At 43.7% G+C, this 22,899-nt stretch overlaps 1 protein-coding gene and 1 pseudogene across 1 annotated transcript in view; both read left to right on the top strand.

Moving 5' to 3' along the window:
- Positions 1-19,498, top strand: part of EP300 (E1A binding protein p300) — an 80,172-nt gene extending 60,674 nt beyond the window's left edge. The window contains exons 18-31 of the mRNA XM_032882917.1: positions 503-742; positions 1,590-1,678; positions 3,619-3,699; positions 5,760-5,816; positions 6,908-6,985; positions 8,790-8,857; positions 9,918-10,068; positions 10,168-10,314; positions 10,869-10,982; positions 11,581-11,746; positions 12,510-12,674; positions 13,648-13,809; positions 15,641-15,922; positions 16,158-19,498. Coding sequence (XP_032738808.1) covers positions 503-742; positions 1,590-1,678; positions 3,619-3,699; positions 5,760-5,816; positions 6,908-6,985; positions 8,790-8,857; positions 9,918-10,068; positions 10,168-10,314; positions 10,869-10,982; positions 11,581-11,746; positions 12,510-12,674; positions 13,648-13,809; positions 15,641-15,922; positions 16,158-18,371 — 4,014 coding nt within the window. The 3' untranslated portion in view covers positions 18,372-19,498. The remainder of the gene's footprint in view (positions 1-502; positions 743-1,589; positions 1,679-3,618; positions 3,700-5,759; positions 5,817-6,907; positions 6,986-8,789; positions 8,858-9,917; positions 10,069-10,167; positions 10,315-10,868; positions 10,983-11,580; positions 11,747-12,509; positions 12,675-13,647; positions 13,810-15,640; positions 15,923-16,157) is intronic.
- Positions 9,649-9,748, top strand: LOC116882532 (annotated as a pseudogene).
- Positions 19,499-22,899: the final 3,401 nt, after the last annotated feature.

Raw genomic sequence — 22,899 nt, 5'->3', positions numbered from 1 at the left:
ATTTGACTTCTTGGTCTTTAAATGGATCCCACATACACTGTAGTAAGGAATCTGGAGTTTCAGTAGATCATCAGCCTCCTATCTGGAAAGTCTACCTAGTAGCTCTGTTAATATCTCTGTAGACTAGTAATTTAAAGAAGTGATAGGGGTGTCTGAGTGGCTCATTCGGTTGAGTAGCTGACTCTTGGTTTCAGCTCAGGTCATGATCACAGGATCCTGGGATCCAGCCCCGTGTGTCGGTCTCCGTGCTCAGTGGGGAGTCTTCTTGAGGATTTTCTCTCCTTCTGCGCTCCCCCAGTTGATACACTTGCCCATGTGCTCTCTTTCTCTAAATTAAATCTTTAAAAGAAAGCAAAGGGCATCAGTCAATTTCTTGGATATACAATCAGGTCAGAGACTCAGCTTTTCTGGAAAACTCATGATTATAGTAGGAAGACACACCATCTGCCTTAAGACATACTGAGACTGAGGTAATGTTGCTTGGTACCACTTACCTTTCTAGGATTACTTTGATATTGTGAAGAGCCCCATGGACCTTTCTACCATCAAGAGGAAGCTAGACACTGGACAGTATCAGGAACCCTGGCAGTATGTGGATGACATTTGGCTTATGTTCAACAATGCCTGGTTGTATAATCGGAAAACATCTCGGGTATACAAGTATTGCTCCAAGCTGTCTGAAGTCTTTGAACAAGAAATTGACCCAGTAATGCAAAGCCTTGGATATTGTTGTGGCAGAAAGGTAAGAAATTTTTCACCGGTAAGAATTACTGAAAGCTTGACTAATTAGAATCCTAAATCATCAGATTGTAAACTCACCTGGAATAGGACTTTGAATCATCTTCACCTGTGGGTGCACGGTTCTGGCATGAGCTGGTTTTCCTGTGCATACCAGCTCACGTGCATTTCATCTTGTTCTACTGAGTTTTCTGCTAAGTGGTTGAAGGACACGATGGCCCTGCTCACCTCAGAGTGGTGAGCAGATACAGTGCAGTAGTCCCTCTTTGTCATGGGTTTCCTTCCCATGGTTTCTGTCAGCCATGGTCCAGACACACATGATGCACCTTCTGACATACTAGCAAGAGGTCAGTAGTAGCTTTTATGCTACTTCGGAACACCTACGTCGTTGGACTCGTTTCATCTCTTCACCTAGGCATCATAGCGTCACAAGAAGGGTGGGTACAGTACAGTAAGATATTTTAAGAAAGGCCACAATCACACAACTGTGTTTTTAGTATATTATTATTATCGTTCTGTTTTATTATTCGTTATTAATCTCTTACCTGTGTCTAATTTATCAGTTAACTTTATTATGGATATGTATGTATAGGAGACAACGTGATACTGTTTACAGTTTGGTACTGTCCAGGATCTTAGGCATCCACTAGTGTGGTCTTTGCCTGTTGAGAAGTGGGACTGCTGCAGGATATTAAGAGTGGTGTTCGTTTTGGGTGTGCTCTTAGAAACTGAGTTAGCCCATTATATAAATGAGAACTCAAGAATTCGCTGACTTTTGTTTCTGAAATGCCATTTTGACCATTCTAGCTTTTCAGGCCTGTATACTATTTAACAAATGGTTTCTATTGCAGTTGGAGTTTTCTCCACAGACACTCTGTTGCTATGGCAAACAGTTGTGCACAATCCCTCGTGATGCCACTTACTACAGTTACCAGAACAGGTAAGCTCAACCGTGTGTGGACCATGGTCCGCGTATCCGTGTGTCCAGGGACTGCATGCGGATGGACCAGCACACATACATTCATGGTTCATGTGTATCTTGCTTGAAAACAACTGTACAGCACAAGTTCTGGTCTTAGCATTCTGCCTTTGTTTGCAGAATCAGTACAGCAAAAGGCAGCCTTGTGTCAGTTGTCTGGCCCCTTATTTTTAGAAGGCAGGAGCCCAAATCCTCGAGAGGGAGGTTAAGCAACTTTGTGAGTTGGTGGCATGGATGGCATTATATCCCAGCTTACCACAGCCTGAGGCTAACTGAGAAAATTTTTTAAATGAATGTCTTTTCTTGTCCATGCAATTGCGCCATCTCCTTCCCAAAAACTACCCAAAAAGCTTGGACCAAAAGTTTTTAGCCAGCTATAGCTTTTGGGAAATGTTTCGGGTTTGTGTACAGCCTAAGTTGTACTCAGAGCAAATGAAAACAGGATTTTAAGAGTTTTTTCTTTGCCTCTGTTAAGCCAATAAAAAGGAAAGTCTCCAAAAAATAGGTCTGCGCCAGACTGTTACTTAAAATTTATTTTGAATATGACAGTGGATGGTAGAGTTCTAACAAATTAGGAACCTCTGCCTTCTTTTTCTCCTGGCCAAACAATGGCTGTAATCATACAGATGGCATTCATTTATCTATCTTAAGCATGATCTGTCTCCTATTTTCAGTCATTAGCCTACAAATATAACTTGGGGCTCTGAAACAGTCATAACAAGACCAGGCAGTTAATACTCTTTAATAAAACCAACCCCATGGTGGTGGTTCTTGCTGGTTCTTGTGTGCTACAGTTGCATTTCTAGCTTTGAAAAAGTCACTTAAACTTTTTGTTTTGTTTACAAAAAGTTAGGTGCACTCTCCTAATGCTTTGTTGTAATCATTAGAATCCATAGTTTTTCACTGTTAATACCTAGGAAAAGTGAATCAAGTTGTTAAAAGCACTTATGTTTAAAAAAAAAAAAAAGTGACAACTTGAATGAAACTGTCCTCATGCTGTAGTCTTGACATCTATGCCATATTTGGATTTTTTAACATCAGTGCGCAGTGTTTGTAATCTTTGTACCTAAGAAACATGTAATCATGCGCCTACATGCACCACTGCCTGCCCTTGCCTTTTCAGCTGTCAGTTGGTGGCTGCAATCAGTATTTAAGCACTTGTGCAGAGTTTTCATTGAAAAAAAAATTTTTTTTTAACTTACGTGGCTTCGTTGGGATCAAAAAAATTTAGTGGGTTTTTTTCAGTCGGGTTTGTTTTTAGGTGATTGCTTCCTGGTTCTTTATCCATAGTGGATTTTTATTTGTTACTTATTTTGTTGTTGGAAATGGGGAGAAGTGTGTGATTGTTATGTTTCAGTAATAGAGCAGCAGTTCTTCTCCTCCAGTACATTTATCCTTCCTCCTTTTGATTATTTTCATCAAGTAGCATTAATTACTAAAATGAAAGAATGTAGGTCTGTGTAAGTGAAACTTTTTTGTTTTATTTGCTGTAATCATTTGCTACTTGTGATCCCATTTGAGATATTTAATGCTAATCTGTGCTTTGCCTTGGCTTTCTGCTTTGTGTTGTCTTGTCTTGCTTTTATGTTTTTTGTTGTCCTGCAATCCCTCATTTCTTCGTTTGTTTTGTGTTTTTTTTTCTCCCTCATGCTTGTCCGTTGTCTGCACTTGGCTTTGATTGCAAAAAACAAAAACAAAACAAAAACAAAAAAACAAAACAAAACAAAAAAAACTGTGGGGCCCATAAATCTGCATCATTGAATGTCCTTGTCGCCGTTGATGACCTGCTCTCTGCTCCCGTCCCCCTCCTTGGCCTGCTGTGATTGGTGGCTTCGTTGCTTGGCTTGGGCTGTGTTGTGTGAACGGAACAGTTCACCCCAGTATGGCCTTCTTGCCGACAGGTATCATTTCTGTGAGAAGTGTTTCAATGAAATCCAAGGGGAGAGCGTTTCTTTGGGGGATGACCCTTCCCAGCCTCAAACGTAAGTAACTGCATTGTTTTGGAAAGTGCTGTCTTGGTTAGTTGTCAAGTGATTATCCTTAAGCTTCTAGTGGTCTTGGGTTACACTGCCAGTATAGTAGCTGTTCGCCGCAGTTGGTTGTTTAAATACAAATTAATTAAAGGAAATAAAAGTTCACATTTCAAATGTTCATAGACATCTGTGGGTAGTGGCTGCCATGTTAGTCAGCAAAGATATAAAACATTTCTGTCACAGCAGAAAGTTTTGTCAACACTGATCTAGAAAATATATCAACACTGGATTGGATGGTCATTTTAGATATTTCTTCTATATGGAAAATGCTTCTCTCCTAAAAATTGAAAGGCTGTAGTGCAAGGGAACTTTGTTATTTAACTCTTTTAAGTTGGAGGGGAATTGAACAGATAACTTCCTTATAGCCTTCTCGTGTTTAGCTATCAGTACTGAAATCATTATAATCATTGAGCAACATTCATTTCACATTAGGGGTTTAGGCACTTAATTAGGGTAGCCCAGAAGAAAGAGAGTTGGTTGGGCTTTTGTAGTCTCACAAGCTCTTACTATGTGTGGCAAATGCCAGGACAAATTTGGAAACCTAGTTTAAGTTGGCTAATAGCTCTTTGATTGCTAAAATATAGTTAGACATTGTGTTTCAGGTGTGTACTGTTTTAGGAAGAAAGAACTTTTGGTATACTTTTAATATTCTTCAGTTCCTTCTTTCTGGTTTAACTTGTAATAAACAGAAGCAGTTCAGAACATTTCAAAAAGTGTGGAATTGTTACACTACTAGTGAAAAATAGGGCTTCTGAGGGAAAACTGGTTAATTTTTCCAAATTAAGTCTTGAAGTTGCACTTTTCCTTCAGTCACCTTTGGACCGCCAATATAGTAGAGTCAGGTGCTAGTCTGGGGAGTAGATCCTGGGTCCCCTTGAACCTTAAGGAGATTTTCTGACCCTTGGCTAAATAAATCAGGCTGACTAGCTCTAAGTAAGTTCCCCTGATGGCAGGAAAGGAAGGCAGCCTTACCGTTGGTATGGTTGAGTAGCTTCCCACAAGATCTGAACCTTAGGACCATGAATTTCTTAGACTAAAGAGTATGGAAATCCCCTTCCAATTCTATAGGTCTGTAGTGGGCCTGAGAGTCTGCGTTACTGACAAGCTCCTAGGTCCTTAAATGCTGCTGGTGTTCAGAACACACTTTGAAAAGAAAGGACTTTCGCCCTTTAGATCTAGACCGTATGTAGTAGGAAGGAGTTTTAAGTGTGGAGAGAGGTCCTCTTTTCTGTGAGGAGGAATCACTGTAGTCAGTGTTGGGCACCCTGAAGTTTATTCTAGGTAGAGAAGGTTAAGACGTTAGTGTCTGTATTTGTGAGGCTATGAGCAGTGTGTTGTGCTAGATTTGGGGATGGGAGGCCATGTGAAAGTTTTAAACAGGTAACAGTTAGTAACCTGAAATATGTGTTTTAATATTGAGATTTTTTTTATTAATATAAATGTTATTTGACTAGACTCTCCTAAGAAATGAATATTAATTTTAAGTAGGGGTTTAGCTCCTTCCATATACACCATCTTCATAGCTCGGTCTAGGAGCTGTCTATTATTAAAAGCTATAAATGCTGGGGGCACCTGGCTGTCTCAGTCAGGGGAACATGGGACTCTTGACCCTCAGGGTGGTGAGTTCAGGCCCCATGTTGGGTGTAGAGATTACTCAAAAACAAAATCTTTTAAAAAGAAAAAAGGTATAAATACCTAATGATTACTAAGAGTAGTAAACAAGGTTTTAAAAAGAAGAACAACAAAGTCCTATGTTTCCAGTTAAGTTGCTGGGTTGTTCATTTCCTCTCAGGGGAAATAGATTTATTATAAAGTCTCCAAAAACATAGGCATTCCTTTATGTAAATGTACATTTTGTGGGAGCCTAGAATGTACTTGTTCAATGTATCCTCAGTATCTTAGAAGATTTAAATAATCCACTTTTGCAAGATTTGTTCCTTTGGTTAGAATAGTAGTCAGATTGCTCATCTTTATTGCTTTTTCTCATTGTGTCCCTCTTTTCTCCTTAGTACAATAAATAAAGAACAATTTTCCAAGAGAAAAAATGACACACTGGATCCTGAACTGTAAGTGGTGCCTTGAATAGTCCGTTTACTTTGATATTCCCTCTTCCTTTCATTCTCTCTGTTTGCATAGCCAGTGTGGTGTGAGGATAAATCTGTACAACATATGTCCAGTACGCGTGCTGGAAATTTGGAAGCGTTACAGTTAATATCATTTACATTTCACTAAATCCCCTGAATAGTTTGGGCTCAAGTGAAGCTCCCTCCTACCTCTGCTGAGTGTCATGTGTCCCTTCCCTGTGCATTTTCAGACGTCTTCATACTCCCCTCCCTCCTTTGTAGTGAGGCCACCCAGAAGGTACCGAACAGTCCTAGTACTCTGGACGCTCCTAGAATGACTAGAATGGTGTCAGACGTCTTCTTCCTTTAAAAAAAAAAAAAAAAAAGATTTTATTTGTCAGAGAGAGCGAGCGCACAGGCAAGGGGGGTGGCAGACTGAGGTAGTAGCAGGCTCCCCACTGAGCAAGGAGCCCTATGTGGGACTCTATCCCAGGACGCTGGGATCGTGATCTCAGCTACCCAGGCATCCTCAATGGCATCAGACTTCTTTGGAAGTTTAAGCAGTAGTGATCTTTCACTTTTTTACTGCCTACCCACAGTCATATTTAAAATTGTCACATTCAGGGGCACCTGGCCGGCTGGGTAGGTAGAGCATGTGACTCAGGGTTTTAAGTTCAAGCCCCATGTTGGGTGTAGAAATTACTTAAAAATAAAATTTTTGGTGTGCCTGGGTGTCACAGTTGATTAAGTATCTGACTCTTGGTTTCCGCATAGGTCATCATCTTGGGGTCATGCCGTTGGGCTCCATACTCAGCAGGGAGTCTGCTTAAATTCTGGATCGTGCTAATCCCCCAACCCCTAACCTCCTCCCCAGCACCGTGTGCTCCCTCTCTCTCAGATAAAATTGTCACACTTAGTGACTTAATTGCTTTTGAAGTTTGCTCTGCCTGTAACACTGAAGAGCTTTTTAAAAACAGATCCATTCTTTGAATGTAATCTTGGCTATCTTAAATTGTCAGGAATAAGGGAAAGTGTTGGAAAGTTTTGATTTAAAGTTCTGGTTTAATCTCAAATTCTTTGGCTTTTCATTACAGGTTTGTTGAATGTACAGAGTGTGGAAGAAAGATGCATCAGATCTGTGTCCTTCATCATGAAATCATCTGGCCATCTGGGTGAGACATTTGTATTTTTTCTAGAGTTTTTCTTTGTGAATTTTAGCAAGTTTTTATCATTGCAATGATTGTATCATATTTTCAAAGTTACTGTGTGTGATAGTTAAAATTCACTTTTAGGGGCACCTGGGTGGCTCACTCTGTTAAAGCATCTGTTGTCAGCTTAGGTCATGATCCTGGGGTCCTGGGATAGAACCCCCATGTCAGGCTCCCTGCTGCTCTTCGGGGTTCTGCTCCTTCTCCCTCTGCCGCTCCCCTTGCTTGTACACCTTGCATTCTCTCTCTGTCTTTCAAATAAATAAATAAAATCTTTTAAAAATTCTGAAGTTTACTTTTAAATCATTAAACTAGAATCCAAAAATATAGGTCTTTCTCTTAATTTGCATGCCTTGTTTTAATCCATATACAAATAGTCTGGTTTTTAAAATTCTTTTGTAATTACACATCAGAACTAAGTATTTTTGGGGCGCCTGGGTGGCTCAGTGGGTTAAAGCCTCTGCCTTCAGCTCGGGTCATGATCCCAGCGTCCTGGGATCGAGCCCCGCATCGAGCTCTCTGCTCGGCAGGGAGCCTGCTTCCCTTCCCCTCTCTCTGCCTGTGATCTCTGTCTGTCAGATAAATAAAATCTTTGGAAATAGGAAAAAAAAAAAACCCTAAGTATTTTTGTAAGATTTATCAGAAGAGTTAAGAAATCTCTAGCACCTGGAAACTAGCAAAGAGTTATTAGAAGGAATTAAATTTGCCAGATTTTGAGTGCTGCTTATACTGGCTGGCTACAATAGGAAAATTTTAAGATACAGAGGGTGTCCATGAGGCAGCTCTGTTCTTACCTCTGAGAAAATGTCATGCTGTGAATGGTTTACTAAATGGTGAAATGGGTTAGGATTTGATGTTTTGGAGGGGGTTGGACAGTAAGGTATATGGCTACTGTCCAGTGAAAGAGTTTCATAGAAATGACTACAAACAGATTTCTATAAACAAGCTGTTTTTGGGTCCCAAGTTCTGGTTTCTGAATATTCTTCATGTATTCACTTAAGCTGCACATTATCAAAGAGTTTGACAACAGTAAATGGATTTTTGTCCATTGTGACACTTTTCTACTACTGTGGGTCTCTGTTCACTCTCCAGGATGGAGTTGATACCAGCTTTGTTCAAGGTTGGGGGTGTCTGTACATGATCTCAGGGTGCCCGGCTGAAGAGTTAGAAGAGCAAGTGACTCTTGATCTCACTCAGGGTCATGAGTTTGAAGCACCCACCCCCGACCCCTGTTGTGGGTAGAGATTACTTACATGAATAAATAAATACAAAATTAAAAAAAAGATGGGATCTCTGCACTGTCCTGTGCTAATTGTTGATGCTGGTTTAGGGATCACAGGAAAGAAGTGACTAATTAACACATTTCTAGAAAATAACATGCAGGGAAAAATCCGTCATTTGATGTATATATGGCTTGTGTTCAGATATGCCTTTTTAGTGCTCTCCTTAATTTAGAGAGCTGGGTAAGAATAGTTAAAAGGCTTACAGTGATTCTTGCAACTTAAGATCAGTCAATTGGTTAAGTAACACTCTTTTTTACTTTTTTTTTCCTTAATGCTTTCTAAATGCTCTTTGTATATTGCTTACTTTAAGTCGTTATTATATATTTAGAAATATTTCTCCCAGTTTGTGTTTTGAATTTTAACTTTATATATATATATACACATATATGTATGTATATATGTATATGGTAGACTTTGTTACTGGTCTATGTTAACTTTAAATGTTTCTCTAAGCTGGGTAAGCAGAGTCTTGGTTTACATTTTAGATTTGTCTGTGATGGCTGCTTAAAGAAATCTGCACGAACCAGGAAAGAAAATAAGTTTTCTGCTAAAAGTAAGTTTAATCTTAGAAGTAAATCCTGGCAATACGTTCCGAAACATAGTTAAACTATCCAAGGGGCCAGGCAGCTAGCTCACTCTGAAGAGCATGTGACTCTTAATCTCTGGGTTGTGAGTTCAAGCCCCACGTTGGGTGTAGAGATAACGTAAAGGATCAGGATTTGAAATGTGCAAGGTGTGTGTGTGAATTTTTTTCCCTAAATTTCTTCATTTTGGAGGCCACATATAGAAATACTGTCAAAATTGCCATCCCATGTGTGATTGCCTCAATTTGGTCCATATAATTAGGGCTTCTTGCAGACCTGTCTCGCTTCAGGGACAAGAGGGAGTGGTAGCCAAAGATTGTTATTGTCCAGTTGAGATTATCACATTTTTTGGTATTTGGTTTAACGTTATAGATGGCCTTTGCACTTTTTACTGACCTACAGAATGCTTTTTTTCCTATAAAGTTTCTCATAATACCCAACCGATGCCATTTTCAAATATGACAGCCGTTGAGGCAAAGTGCATGTAGGTGTTCTATTTTTTAACATCTGAAATTGGAAAATTTTCCAAATAAAAAGTTGGGTGGAGGGGTGCATAGGTGGCTCAGTTGGATAAGCGGCTGCCTTTGGCTCAGGTCATGATCCCAGGGTTCTGGGATTGAGTCCTGCATAGGGCTCCCCACTCAGTGAGGATTCTGCTTCTCCCTCCCTGCTCCCACACTCATACGCCTTCTCTAGTAAATAAAGTAAATATTTTTTAAAAAAAGAAGGTGGGTGGAAGACACATTAAATTGACTACCTTGTCTTCTTCGACTGCACATGTACTAAAATTGGAATGATAGAGATTTGCATAGCCCCTATGCAAGGATGGCACACAAGTTCATGAAGTATTCCAGGTTGGTTTGTTTTTTTAATTAAAGATTGTTTTCAAATATTAACCACATTGCTTTATTTTAACAAAATCAAGTTATCTTATTTGTGTAGAAATGATATTTGATATTGAAGCTTAAGTCTTTTAACAGTAATAAATTGGCACCTTGGTTACTCCTGGACTTCTCACTGCATTTCTAGGGCTGCCATCTACCAGGCTTGGCACCTTTCTGGAAAACCGTGTGAATGACTTTCTTAGGAGACAGAACCACCCTGAATCAGGAGAAGTCACTGTTCGGGTAGTTCATGCTTCTGACAAAACTGTGGAAGTGAAGCCAGGCATGAAAGCAAGGTATCCAGTAACTTCTCCTTTCCTCTTGTGCTTAGTGTAGCTACTGCTGATGATTCTGATCTGAACGAGATGTTTTTCTCTCCAATCTGCATTGTGTAGATTTGTAGATAGTGGAGAGATGGCAGAATCCTTTCCATACCGAACCAAAGCCCTCTTTGCCTTTGAAGAGATAGACGGTGTCGACTTGTGCTTCTTTGGCATGCACGTTCAAGAGTACGGCTCTGACTGCCCTCCACCCAACCAGAGGTAGGACTTAACACAGCTGGCTTCCAGTTTGAGTGGGAGTTTGAAGCATCATGGGCAAGAAACTATTTGATGTGCTTGGTTTGGAAATGGAAATGCACATTCTCACTGCTCAGTACTGCTGTTCTGTGGTCGTAGTAATAAGGAAGGGGATAGGAACAGCAGCCTGAAATTGGAAGTGGGGAGCAGACTGTTTTTCAGCAAATGTGGCTCAAATCTAGATTGTGGTAAAGCACCTTGCCTGAGAGGTATGTGAAAGAATATTAGGGTATGTTTAGAGTTTGTTTCCAGAACAAGAATGCTGCCAGAATACATTTGGATCCATAAATACTAACACACTGTGCTTCGGGCACTACTGGGTACTGAGTCTGTAATAGAGCCATAGGCTCGCAAAACTCCCCTGAACGGTGCACAGTTTGGTCACTTATCTGTGACTATGTGATGTGCATTATCAACGAGGTGAGAAAAGCACAGGAGAGAAAGAGTGTGTTTTTAGCCACATGAGTAAGAATTCCTTATGTGACTTGACTTGGTTTCTTTCTCCCCACCTGATGCAGGAGAGTTTACATATCATACCTCGACAGTGTTCATTTCTTCCGTCCTAAGTGCTTAAGGACCGCAGTCTATCATGAAATTCTAATTGGATATTTAGAATACGTCAAGAAATTAGGGTAAGCATACTGATAAGTGCTGTCTTTAAAAACAGCTTAAACTAATGGCCGCTGTGACATAGGTTGAGGAATGGGTGACTTCTTGCTCCCTTTTCTCAGTGTTGTCATTTGGACAGAAATGGCTGTTGTGACCCTAGTCGGACTCATTCCAGATGAGTTCTGTTTCATTCAGTTAAGCTGTTAGGTGCAGTTTGATTAGACGGTTGTTACTCATTTAGGGCTGGAACCAAAAACTAACTAAGATCTGGAGGTACACAAATGAGTCCAATTCCTTACGTTCAAAGAAAATACGTGCTTGAAAATATTCCCGCTTACCCTGGCATGTTCTTCCCTTAACGTTTTGCATTCTCTTGAGCTCTTATCGGAGTGGACCCGCGTAGCTTTGGTGTGGTCTTACTGGTGGGCTCGCCTCCAATCAGAACTACGCATTGTGAGGCCCACTGTAAGTGCTGTGGGTTAGGCCTGGTTCCGACCTGATGCTGGCTTGTACACTTAGTATTGCCTTAATATTATTTCTCTACTGACCCCAGCCTCCAGCATTTTTTCTGGAATGGGCAGTAAACTTCTCTCTTGAACATTTCTCTTTCCGTGGTGTTAGATACACGACAGGACATATTTGGGCTTGTCCGCCAAGTGAGGGAGATGACTATATCTTCCACTGCCACCCTCCTGACCAGAAGATACCCAAGCCCAAGCGACTGCAGGAGTGGTACAAAAAGATGCTTGACAAGGCCGTGTCCGAGCGAATCGTCCATGACTACAAGGTCAGGAGGACCTGGGGGGCAAGGACTCATCTGTTGCTCTGTAGTCTGCCATTTGACCATCTTAACAGAAATCTTCTGTTTGTTCTTCCTTTTTCAAAGGAAGAAAAACTCAGTTTTAAAAGAGTCAGATCTACAAATCTCTGTTTTAAAGACGTGATGAAAAACGTATTCTTAATAGCCATTCATGATTAGAGGGCGTCTCATGATAAGAACTTGAACAGATAAGTTTCTTATCTGTTTTTACTCCTGGGGAGAAAGGCAAGAACTGGATGCTTTCCCAGGCAGCAGAGCAGAGCAGCCTGTAGCCAGGCAGTTTCCAGTATTTGTGGTTTGGGTTGTTTTGAACATATTTCTGAGTTGGGCGATGGGGGATGGGCGCAAGGCAGGCATGCCTCACATTGCTCTGCCGGCTGTTAGCCGCTGTAGTGAAGGCTGCGGTGTGATTGATCGTGCCTCCCCCGTGCCATTGGTCCTAGCAGGAAGATGTCCCACTTGTATAAAGGCAGGTAACCAACCTCCCTGTTCTCACAGGCAGAGGAAAGATAGACCCAGAACTACTGACTTCAGACCTTGAGTTTTCACTGTTTAGGACTAAATGTCTCCCTGGGCCCTCAATAAAATCTCTGCAGCATTTCTTTCAGAAGATGTTGCAGTCCTTTGTTTCTTGTGTCCACTAGCCTTGACTGCTTCTGAATGATAAATGCGCCTTTTTAAAAGAAAGAAAGAAAAACAAATACCTATTTGTACCGGGGTGTTTTCACAGGATATTTTTAAACAAGCTACTGAAGATCGATTAACAAGTGCAAAGGAGTTGCCTTACTTTGAGGGTGATTTCTGGCCCAACGTTCTGGAAGAGAGCATTAAGGAACTGGAACAGGAGGAGGAAGAGCGAAAGCGAGAGGAAAACACCAGCAACGAGAGCACAGATGTAAGGGCTTTGCATTTTCCTTTCCAGCTTCTGCCTTGATTCGTGGGTATGATCCACAAGCAGCCTTCAACTTTTGACTCGATCTTAGAACTCGCAGGTGTGAAAGTTCTTTAAATTGATCAGGAAATAATTGGCTTAGATAAGTTATTAATGTTCTGTTCCAGTGGTTTTCAACCTTTCTATCATCAGACCCGTGGATTTCTGGCAGTGAAAAACAGAAGGAAGTAAACCTTGAAAAACTGATAGAAAATTAACTGTTCAGAGCAGGGGGCTGGCAAAAGTGCTTTCCGGAAAGATCCAGGTTGAATATTTCGGGCTTCCCCTCCCGCCCCCAACACTTCTTTCTACACGTATAGAACATTCTGAGCTGTGTGAAAACAGGCCTGGGCCAGAGTTTGCCAGTCCCCCGGACAGAATCTGGCTTTGTAGGGGATCATCTGAGGATCTTTTCCTGGTCAGTTACTTCCCCATAGCTTAGCGACCGTGGTCTCTGTTGAGTCTGACCTAATGAAAGTCACTTTTAAGTAGTAGCCTGTTAAACTCACAGCCTTGTAGCTTGAATTCATTGACTGGCTCTTTTCAAGTTGTTTTTTTACAGTAGGCCCATAAAATTCTAGAATGTTCAGTAGGCCACCCTTCCACTCCTTACTCCCTTTTCTCAAATCTGAAATAGGATGGCTCGATCTGAGTGGTGTCCAAACTGTGGGGCTCGTCTAAGCAAATAGCTAAGGCTACCATTGTCTTATTGAAGGGTCTTAGCGTAGGGAGTCTTCACTGGAAGAAAATTAGCGCATAGACCTTAGTAAACATTAGTATGCTCTAAAAGCTTAAAAAAGAGGGTCTGTGTGGAAAGCACTGGTAGAATTAGAATCTCTAGTTTCAAAGAAAAGAAGAACCCATTACCATTAGTATTATTCAGATCACTTCTTAATAAGAACGTTAACATTTTCTTGTCCTCTCTGCTAACCTGCAGGTGACAAAGGGAGACAGCAAAAATGCTAAAAAGAAAAATAATAAGAAAACCAGCAAAAACAAGAGCAGCCTGAGTAGGGGCAACAAGAAGAAGCCGGGCATGCCCAACGTATCCAATGACCTCTCGCAGAAGCTGTATGCCACAATGGAGAAACACAAAGAGGTAAGATATAGCCACTTGTGGGGAAGAAGCAGGGAAGGAGGTCTGAAACACTGCCCCCCATGGTTAGCATTTAAGATATGAGCACGGGACCATTTGAAATTCAGAAGGAAGAAATCATCCGAGGGGTAAGAAGAAAGAAAAGAAAGAAAGAAAAGAAGGAAAGTGGGAGCTAAGAACAGGAAGTGATAAGGTTTCCTTGATTATTTCAGTGGTGTCGTATTGTGTCTTGTGTATTAAAAGCATAAGCATAGTTTGTCCAACCCAGTTTGTAATCCTCAGGGTTTCTGAGTTCTGGTGGGTGCCTCGGTTTGATGCTATCAATAATAATTATTAGCTATTTTGAGCAGTATTTCGTGTCATGAGATTCTGGCCTGACAAAGTAGTTGGGAAAGGTCCCTAGAGCGTATTATGATAGGCTTGACTTAAATTGTGCATCTAGTCTTCTGACTTTGTTTATCCTGGAGCTGTTAGTAGTGGGTATCTATTGGGAATTAAAATCTAAGGTTGTCAGTTTAGCTTAAATTTGGGTATTGTCTTAGCTGGAGGGTAACATACAGTGGAAATAATCAAGAGGATTGTTACTGCAGGGTTAGTCCTAGTAAAGATTTCATAGGGAGTCACCAGGTGGTTTTATTTCTTTGCCTCTATTTTGAGTGAATCGTTAAAGGGATTCCCCACTGGTTAGATCCAGTGCTTTCCCGTGCATCACATTTCAAAATGCTCTTTCTTGCTTTATGAGCCTTTCTTTGAGCCATAATGTTAAACCCAATATTGCGAGGTCAGACACGCATCACAGTCCTCCCTTGATGCTTTTCACAGTTGGCATCTGTTCAAGAGGTGTCTCTACTCAGTGTGCTCTTGCCCTGTGTTCTTTTTCTAGAAATGTCTTAATCTCGTTTTACGCAAATATTGCTGCCCACGTACAAGTGTCACTGCCAGTTTGCACAGAGTTTCGTCTCTGAGAAACTGGCGGGATGTCGTGGGCAGTGCAGCAGGCGCTCACAGGTTCCTCATCTCTTGAATGAACCTTTGCGTTTTTCAGCTTAGTAAGAGTTTCTAGTTATAAACAACTAACGCGAGGTCCATGTGCAGTGCCGGCTTCCTGTTGCAGCCTTGACACTAACGGTTGTGGGAGTTAAGAGTGGTTGTGTCTTTTCAAACTTCGATGAACAAGAATTTTCTTGTTTCTGCAGCAAGGACTAAGAAGGTTTTACTTTTTTCTTTCTCACCCCCCCCCCCCAAATTTCAGACTTAACAGAAAGTTGCAGAGTGGGTCCCCCGCTATGCTCCTCACTTAGATTCACCGGTTGTTAACATTTGGCTACACCTTCTTTATCTGCAGTTCAGCAAGCACCTTCTAAGAAAAAAAGATCTCCTCTCCTTAACCACACTGTGGCTTCACACTCAGGAAGTTGCCCCCGGCGCCACTCTCTAATGTCTGGTTGTTAGGCTCCAGTCAAGGATTGTGTGTCCAGTTGAGTTACCATTCTCAGTCCCTGGCTTTCTTGTCATTGGTAACATGGGCGTTTTATTGAAGGTCAAGGCCCAAAGTCGTTTTGTAGAATGTCCCTCAGTTTGAATTTGTCTGACTTGTTTCCTTGTGATTAGATTCAGAGTCGGCCGTGTATTGGATCTTAGAGTGGACCCTTTTGATTTGGAAGGGATTATTAAATAAGAGAATAAGGTGTCCATCTTAGGCCCTCTGTCTTTCTCGGCGGAGAGACCAGAGTTTTCGAGCAGCCTTGCAAGCCTCCCTCCTGACTCACCTGTTTGCTGCCATTGACCCAGCACTGCGCTTACCCCGGAGTCAGACTGATGGTCTCTTTCGTAGGTCTTCTTTGTGATCCGTCTCATCGCTGGCCCTGCCGCCAACTCCCTGCCTCCCATTGTCGATCCTGACCCCCTCATCCCCTGCGATCTGATGGATGGGCGGGATGCCTTCCTTACCCTCGCGAGGGACAAGCACCTGGAGTTCTCTTCACTCCGAAGAGCCCAGTGGTCCACCATGTGCATGCTGGTGGAGCTGCACACCCAGAGCCAGGACCGCTTCGTCTACACCTGCAATGAGTGCAAACACCACGTGGAGACGCGCTGGCACTGCACCGTCTGCGAGGTAGGCCCCGGGGGCAGGGGGGGAGGGGGAGGCCTGGGTCCCCGAGACGCAGCAGAACTGACGTTACTACACAGGCCTGTGCTTGGTGCTGGTGGGGAGTCCGAGAGCAGAGCGGGAGGGGCTTGGCCTTGGAGTGGTTCTCTACAAGGCAGCTTTGGGGCCCTAGCAGAACACAGAAAATGTATTTGAATGACTTCCATCTGGGAGAGTTGACTGCACCCATTTCCCCCCCCAGGATTATGATTTGTGTATCACCTGCTATAACACTAAAAACCATGACCACAAAATGGAGAAACTAGGTCTCGGCTTAGACGATGAGAGCAACAGCCAGCAGGCTGCAGCCACCCAGAGCCCGGGAGACTCTCGCCGCCTGAGCATCCAGCGCTGCATCCAGTCCCTGGTGCACGCCTGCCAGTGCCGCAACGCCAACTGCTCGCTGCCGTCCTGCCAGAAGATGAAGCGGGTGGTGCAGCACACCAAGGGCTGCAAGCGGAAAACCAACGGGGGCTGCCCCATCTGCAAGCAGCTCATCGCCCTCTGCTGCTACCACGCCAAGCACTGCCAGGAGAACAAGTGCCCGGTGCCCTTCTGCCTCAACATCAAGCAGAAGCTCCGGCAGCAGCAGCTGCAGCACCGGCTCCAGCAGGCACAGATGCTCCGCAGGAGGATGGCCAGCATGCAGCGGACCGGGGTGGTGGGGCAGCAGCAGGGCCTGCCCTCCCCGACTCCTGCCACTCCCACCACGCCCACGGGCCAGCAGCCAGCCACGCCGCAGACGCCGCAGCCCCAGCCTCCCTCACAGCCTCAGCCCACCCCTCCCAACAGCATGCCGCCCTACCTGCCCAGGACTCAGCCCGCTGGCCCTGTCTCCCAGGGTAAGGCGGCGGGCCAGGTGACCCCTCCCACCCCCCCTCAGACTGCTCAGCAACCCCTCCCGGGGCCCCCGCCCGCCGCAGTGGAAATGGCCATGCAGATTCAGAGGGCGGCTGAGACGCAGCGCCAGATGGCCCACGTGCAAATTTTTCAAAGGCCAATCCAGCACCAGATGCCCCAGATGACTCCAATGGCCCCCATGGGTATGAACCCACCCCCAATGACCAGAGGTCCCAGCGGGCATCTGGAGGCAGGGATGGGGCCCACAGGGATGCAGCAGCAGCCCCAGTGGGTGCAGGGAGGATTGCCTCAGCCCCAGCAGCTACAGCCTGGGATGCCGCGGCCGCCAGCCATGATGTCGGTGGCCCAGCATGGCCAGCCCTTGAACATCGCTCCCCAGCCGGGACTGGGCCAGGTAGGTGTGAGCCCTCTCAAACCAGGCGGCACTGTGTCTCAACAAGCCTTACAAAACCTTTTGCGGACTCTCAGGTCTCCCAGCTCTCCCCTACAGCAGCAACAGGTGCTCAGTATCCTTCACGCCAACCCCCAGCTACTGGCTGCGTTCATCAAGCAGCGGGCCGCCAAGTACGCCAGCTCGAATCCGCAGCCCCTCCCTGGGCAGCCCGGCCTGCCCCAGGGCCAGCCGGCACTGCAGCCGCCTACCCTGCCGGGCCAGCAGGGGGTGCACGCTAATCCAGCCCTGCCCAGCATGAACCCCATGCAGGCGGGCGTCCAGAGGGCTGGCCTGCCCCAGCAGCAGCCGCCGCCGCAGCAGCTCCAGCCGCCCATGGGCGGGATGAGCCCCCAAGCTCCGCAGATGAACATGAACCACAGCACCATGCCTTCGCAGTTCCGAGACATCCTGAGGCGGCAGCAGATGATGCAGCAGCAGCAGCAGCAGGGAGCAGGGCCCGGAATCGGCCCCGGGATGGCCAACCATAACCAGTTCCAGCAACCCCAAGGAGTCGGCTATCCCCCGCCGCCGCCGCCCCAGCAGCCGCAGCCGCCACGGATGCAACACCACATGCAGCAGATGCAGCAAGGGAGCATGGGGCAGATGGGCCAGCTCCCGCAGGCCTTGGGGGCAGAGGCCGGAGCCAGCCTGCAGGCGTATCAGCAACGACTCCTCCAGCAGCAGATGGGGTCCCCTGCTCAGCCCAACCCCATGAGCCCCCAGCAGCATATGCTCCCCAGCCAGGCTCAGTCCCCACACCTCCAAGGCCAGCAGATCCCTTCTCTCTCCAATCAAGTGCGTTCTCCCCAGCCTGTCCCTTCTCCGCGGCCACAGTCCCAGCCCCCCCACTCCAGCCCTTCCCCAAGGATGCAGCCTCAGCCTTCACCACACCACGTTTCCCCACAGACCAGTTCTCCACATCCTGGGCTGGTAGCTGCCCAGGCCAACCCCATGGAACAAGGGCATTTTGCCAGCCCGGACCAGAGTTCAATGCTCTCTCAGCTCGCTAGCAATCCAGGCATGGCAAACCTCCATGGTGCAAGCGCCTCGGACCTGGGACTCAGCACCGATAACTCAGACTTGAATTCAAACCTCTCACAGAGTACACTAGACATACACTAGAGACACCTTGTAGTATTTTGGGAGCAAAAAAATTATTTTCTCTTAACAAGACTTTTTGTACTGAAAACAATTTTTTTGAATCTTTCTTAGCCTAAAAGACAATTTTCCGTGGAACACATAAGAACTGTGCAGTAGCTGTTTGTGGTTTAAAGCAAACATGCCAGATGAACCTGAGGGATGATAGAATACAAAGAATATATTTTTGTTATGGCTGGTTACCACCGGCCTTTTGTTTCCCTTGTGTGTGTGGTTCAAGTGTGCACTGGGAGGAGGCTGAGGTCTGTGAAGCCAACCACATGCTCCTGCCTTGCACCTCCGATAGGTTTTATTATTTTTTTTAAATTAATGAAAATATGTAATATTAATAGTTATTATTTACTGGTGCAGATGGTTGACATTTTTCCCTATTTTCCTCACTTTATGGAAGAGTTAGAACATTTCTAAAACCAGAGGACAAAAGGGGTTAATGTTACTTTAAAATTACATTCTATATATATATATAAATATATATAAATATATATTAAAATACCAATTTTTTTTCTCTGGGTGCAAAGATGTTCATTCTTTTAAAAATGTAAAAAAAAAAAAAAAAAAAATTTCACCTTTCCTCCCCTCAAGTCAACTTTTGTGCTCCAGAAAATTTTCTATTCCGTAAGTCTGAGCGTAAAAACTTCAAGTATTAAAATAATTTGTACATGTAGAGAGAAAAATGACTTTTTCAAAATATACAGGGGCAGCTGCCAAAATTGATGTATTATATATTGTGGTTCTGTTTCTTGAAAGATTTTTTTTCGTTATTTTTACATCTAACAAAGGAAAAAATTAAAAAGAGGGTAAGAAACGATTCCAGTGGGATGATTTTAACATACAAAATGTCCCTGGGGTTTCTTCTTTGCTTGCTTTCTTCCTCCTTACCCTGCCCCTACCCCATACACACACATACACACACACACACACACACACACACACTTTCTGTAAAACTTGAAAATAGAAAGCAAAAACCCTCAACTGTTGTAAATCATGCAATTAAAGTTGATTACTTATAAATATGAACTTTGGATCACTGTATAGACTGTTAAATTTGATTTCTTATTACCTATTGTTAAATAAACTGTGTGAGACAGACACCTGACCTTGTTTTACTTCTTGTCATCACATCTTTGCCTTAGAATGTATCCAGTTGAGTAAGTGCCTGATACGTGGGATTCAGAGGAAAAAGCAAAAGCACTAGCTTGGAGCCTTCCTAAACTATCAAATAAACTGAGTTCACAGATTTTGATAAATTTCTCCGAAGCTCAGGGGAAAACCCAAGGACCAGCAAAATAGTTTCACCAATTTGACTTGGTATTAATTAGCCAATAACAGCTTTATTTAGGACCTTCTTCTATGGCTCCCAGTAGATGGATGACCTCATGGTCTTCTGATCTCTCTCATCTTACAGAGATGAGAATGAGCACCTTAGAGGAATCCTGTATCTGCCCAAGTCAGAAGTAACTCCTTGAAACAGCGGTACTGGATGTTACAGCAACAGTATGTTCCTGTCCTGTTACACTTTGGTTTTGCTACCTGCCAACTAAGAAGTCAATGGGGGATGAGGTTGTAAGAAAGGAAAATGTGTGCTAATACAACCTGGAAGCCTAAGGATTATAGCAATGAGTCTTAGTATATTGTGCTAGCTAGAATGAAGAATGAAGAGGTTACTGGTCTCCAACTGAATACTACTAACAGCTTTGGCATCGTTGGATAGGCCTTGTCTTTGTCTTAGAGTGTCACACTATGATAAGTCTACTAAGGGCTAAAGAAAGATCTTCAAATAGCTTAGTCCAACACCTATTTGTTCTATTTTACATTGTCTCAACAAAAATAACCAGTATCTTAACGTGAGGTGAACTTGCACACTAAGCATTAATCAGAGACCATCCCAGAAAACGTGTCAAGTGCCTACCAGTCTCCGGTCAGTGTCCAGCAGATCTGCTTGGAGCACCTACATCATGTGCCAGACCAAATGGCACGCAAGGACAGGATGCAGCCCTGCAGGAAGATGGAAGGATGCTTAAGTGAGGTAAAGTGTTGATGTATGTATAAGCAAGGAACAGATGGGAGTCAGGGAAACCTACTGATGGGGAATTGGGTAAGTTCTGGAAAGGACAGTATTTAAAATGGATCTTGAACGGCTGCCTGGCTGGTTCAGTCATGCAACTCTATCGCAGGGTTGTAAATTCGAACCCTGCGTGTGGCATAGAATTTACTCAGTTAAAATGGATCTTGGGAAGATGAATGGGAAAAGGTGGGAAAGAGGAAGGAGGTACTGCACCAGGAGAGAAGAATCAGATCCTGTCGGGAAGATAGTTTCAGCTCTACTTGGCTGACACCAGATTACAGAAGAGGGTGAATGCCTGTTAACCCTATTTTCTCCATGGTACTAGGGGCCCAGGATTGATCTGAGCCCCCCAAAGGGAAAAATACTAAGAATTCTAACTCCTTTCCAAGCCGTAAATATCCAGCTTTCACACCTCTAGCCTCCTTAGCTTAAAGACACGTGGGTTGAAGTGTTCAATCACATTTTCACTACAGCGTTGAAAAGAGAAAAGTGGGGGCAGAAGTAAAGAAATGGGGTGGGGGGGAAGCTGTTGTAGTCTAGGTCAAAGGCTGTGATAGGGAGGGGGAAGGTAAGAATCCAGAGGCAGGAATACAAGAAGCTGATTTCAATATTCCTGTGTATTTGAAAATTATCACCATGAAAAGTTGGGGAGAGCTGAAAGCAGCCACAACTCTCCAGTTGAGCTGTTCATAACACATCAGTCTAGGAAATGGACCCGGGGAGGTGAGCAGTGTTCAGGGTTCATTTACTTAGCTCACTGAAATCCTCAAAAACACCCCCAACTGATCAGTGAGAAGACTGCATCTCCAGCGACAACTCGCTCAAGGTAACGCAGCCAGGAAATGGGTTACCAGAATGTCAAAGGCCTAAGGGGATCCAAAGCCTTTCTTCTGCACACCCTTGATCTCCCTTACTGCAGAGAACCCCTAGTGATGGAAGCAAATTAACACATAGGACATAGGGGCCTTGCGCCAAGCCAATGCAACACACAGACTCAAAACTGAAAGGGGAGAAAGAAACCAAGGAATCTGAAAGGTAAGTTCCTCAGGCTTCTCCTTTTACAAACAAGGAACCTGTTCTCCAGACAGATGGTTTCCTGGAATGTTACGTTCATGATGAGGTCATGCTATTTCAAGAGCAAATAAGGCCAGCATCAAAAAGAACAAAATGCTTAAGAATAGATTTAACAACAACAACCAAAAAAAAGCATAAGATGTGTACACTGAAAACTAAAAACACTGAAAGAAATTAAAGACCTAAATAAATGAAAAGACATTGTTCATGGATCAGAAGCCTGGGAAGTCCTCAGTAATTTGTTAGGGAAGAGGTACTCCAAATCCATCTGGAGATTCTATGTAACCCCTTCCAAAATATCTGCTGGCTTTTTGTTTTCTTTCTTTTTTTCTTTTTTTTTTTTTTTTTGCAGAAATTGAGATGCCAATCCTAAAATGTATATGGAAATGCAAAGGAGCCAAATAGCCAAAACAATCTTTGAAAAAGTGTAAATTTGGAGGGGAGGACTCATACTTCCAAATTTCAAACTTAAACTTCAAGTCTACACTAATCAAGACGAGCAGTAGCATAAGGACAGACATTTAGATCAATGGAACTGAGTCCAGAAATAAGGAATGGTCAAGTGATTTTTTTATAAGGATGCCAAGAGAAATCAATGCAGAAGGAAGTCTTTACAACAAATGGTGCAGGGACACTGGATATCCACAGAACAAAGAAAGAAGTGGACCTCTACCTCACACCAAATACAAAAATTAACTCAAAATAGATCGTCAGACCAAACTGTAAGAGCTAAAACTACAAAAGTCCTAGAAGAAAACAGGTAGAGGTCTTCGTGACCACAGTAATCCATGACGAGATAGGACATCTAAAAGCACAAGCAACCGGGGTAAAAATTGGACTTGAACAGAATTTCAAACTCTTGTCCATCCAAGGATATCAGGAAAGTGAAAAGACACCCCACAGAATGGCATCATGTATTTGTGAATTGTATCTGTTAAGAGTCTGTGTATCCAGACTATATAGAAAATCTGACACTCAACAACAAAAAGACAAATAACCCAATGAAAAATTGGGCAACAGATTTGAAGAGTTGTTTTTCCCCAAAGAGGAGATACAAATGACCCATAAGCACGTGGAAATGAAACCACAAGAAAAATACAGATGTGGGGCTCCTGGGGGGCTCTGATGGTTAAGTGTCTGCCACGGGCTTGGGTCATGATCTCCAGATCCTGAGATCAAGCCCCACATCCGCTCCCAGCTCTGCAGGGAGTCTGCTTCTCCCTCTCTGCCCCTCCCCCTGCTTGTGCTCGCTCGCGCGTGCTCGCTCTCTCTCTCTCTCTCTCTCTCTCTCGCAAATGAATAAAAAGATCTCTAGAAGAAGAAGAAGAGAAAAAGGAGGAGGAGGAGGAGAAG

The sequence above is a fragment of the Lontra canadensis genome, unplaced genomic scaffold (assembly GCF_010015895.1).
Source record: "Lontra canadensis isolate GAN:19392208 unplaced genomic scaffold, GSC_riverotter_1.0 scaffold84, whole genome shotgun sequence".
Taxonomy (NCBI): domain Eukaryota; kingdom Metazoa; phylum Chordata; class Mammalia; order Carnivora; family Mustelidae; genus Lontra; species Lontra canadensis.
The sequence above is the reverse complement of the archived record's forward strand: the minus strand, read 5'-3'. Positions and strand labels throughout refer to the sequence as shown.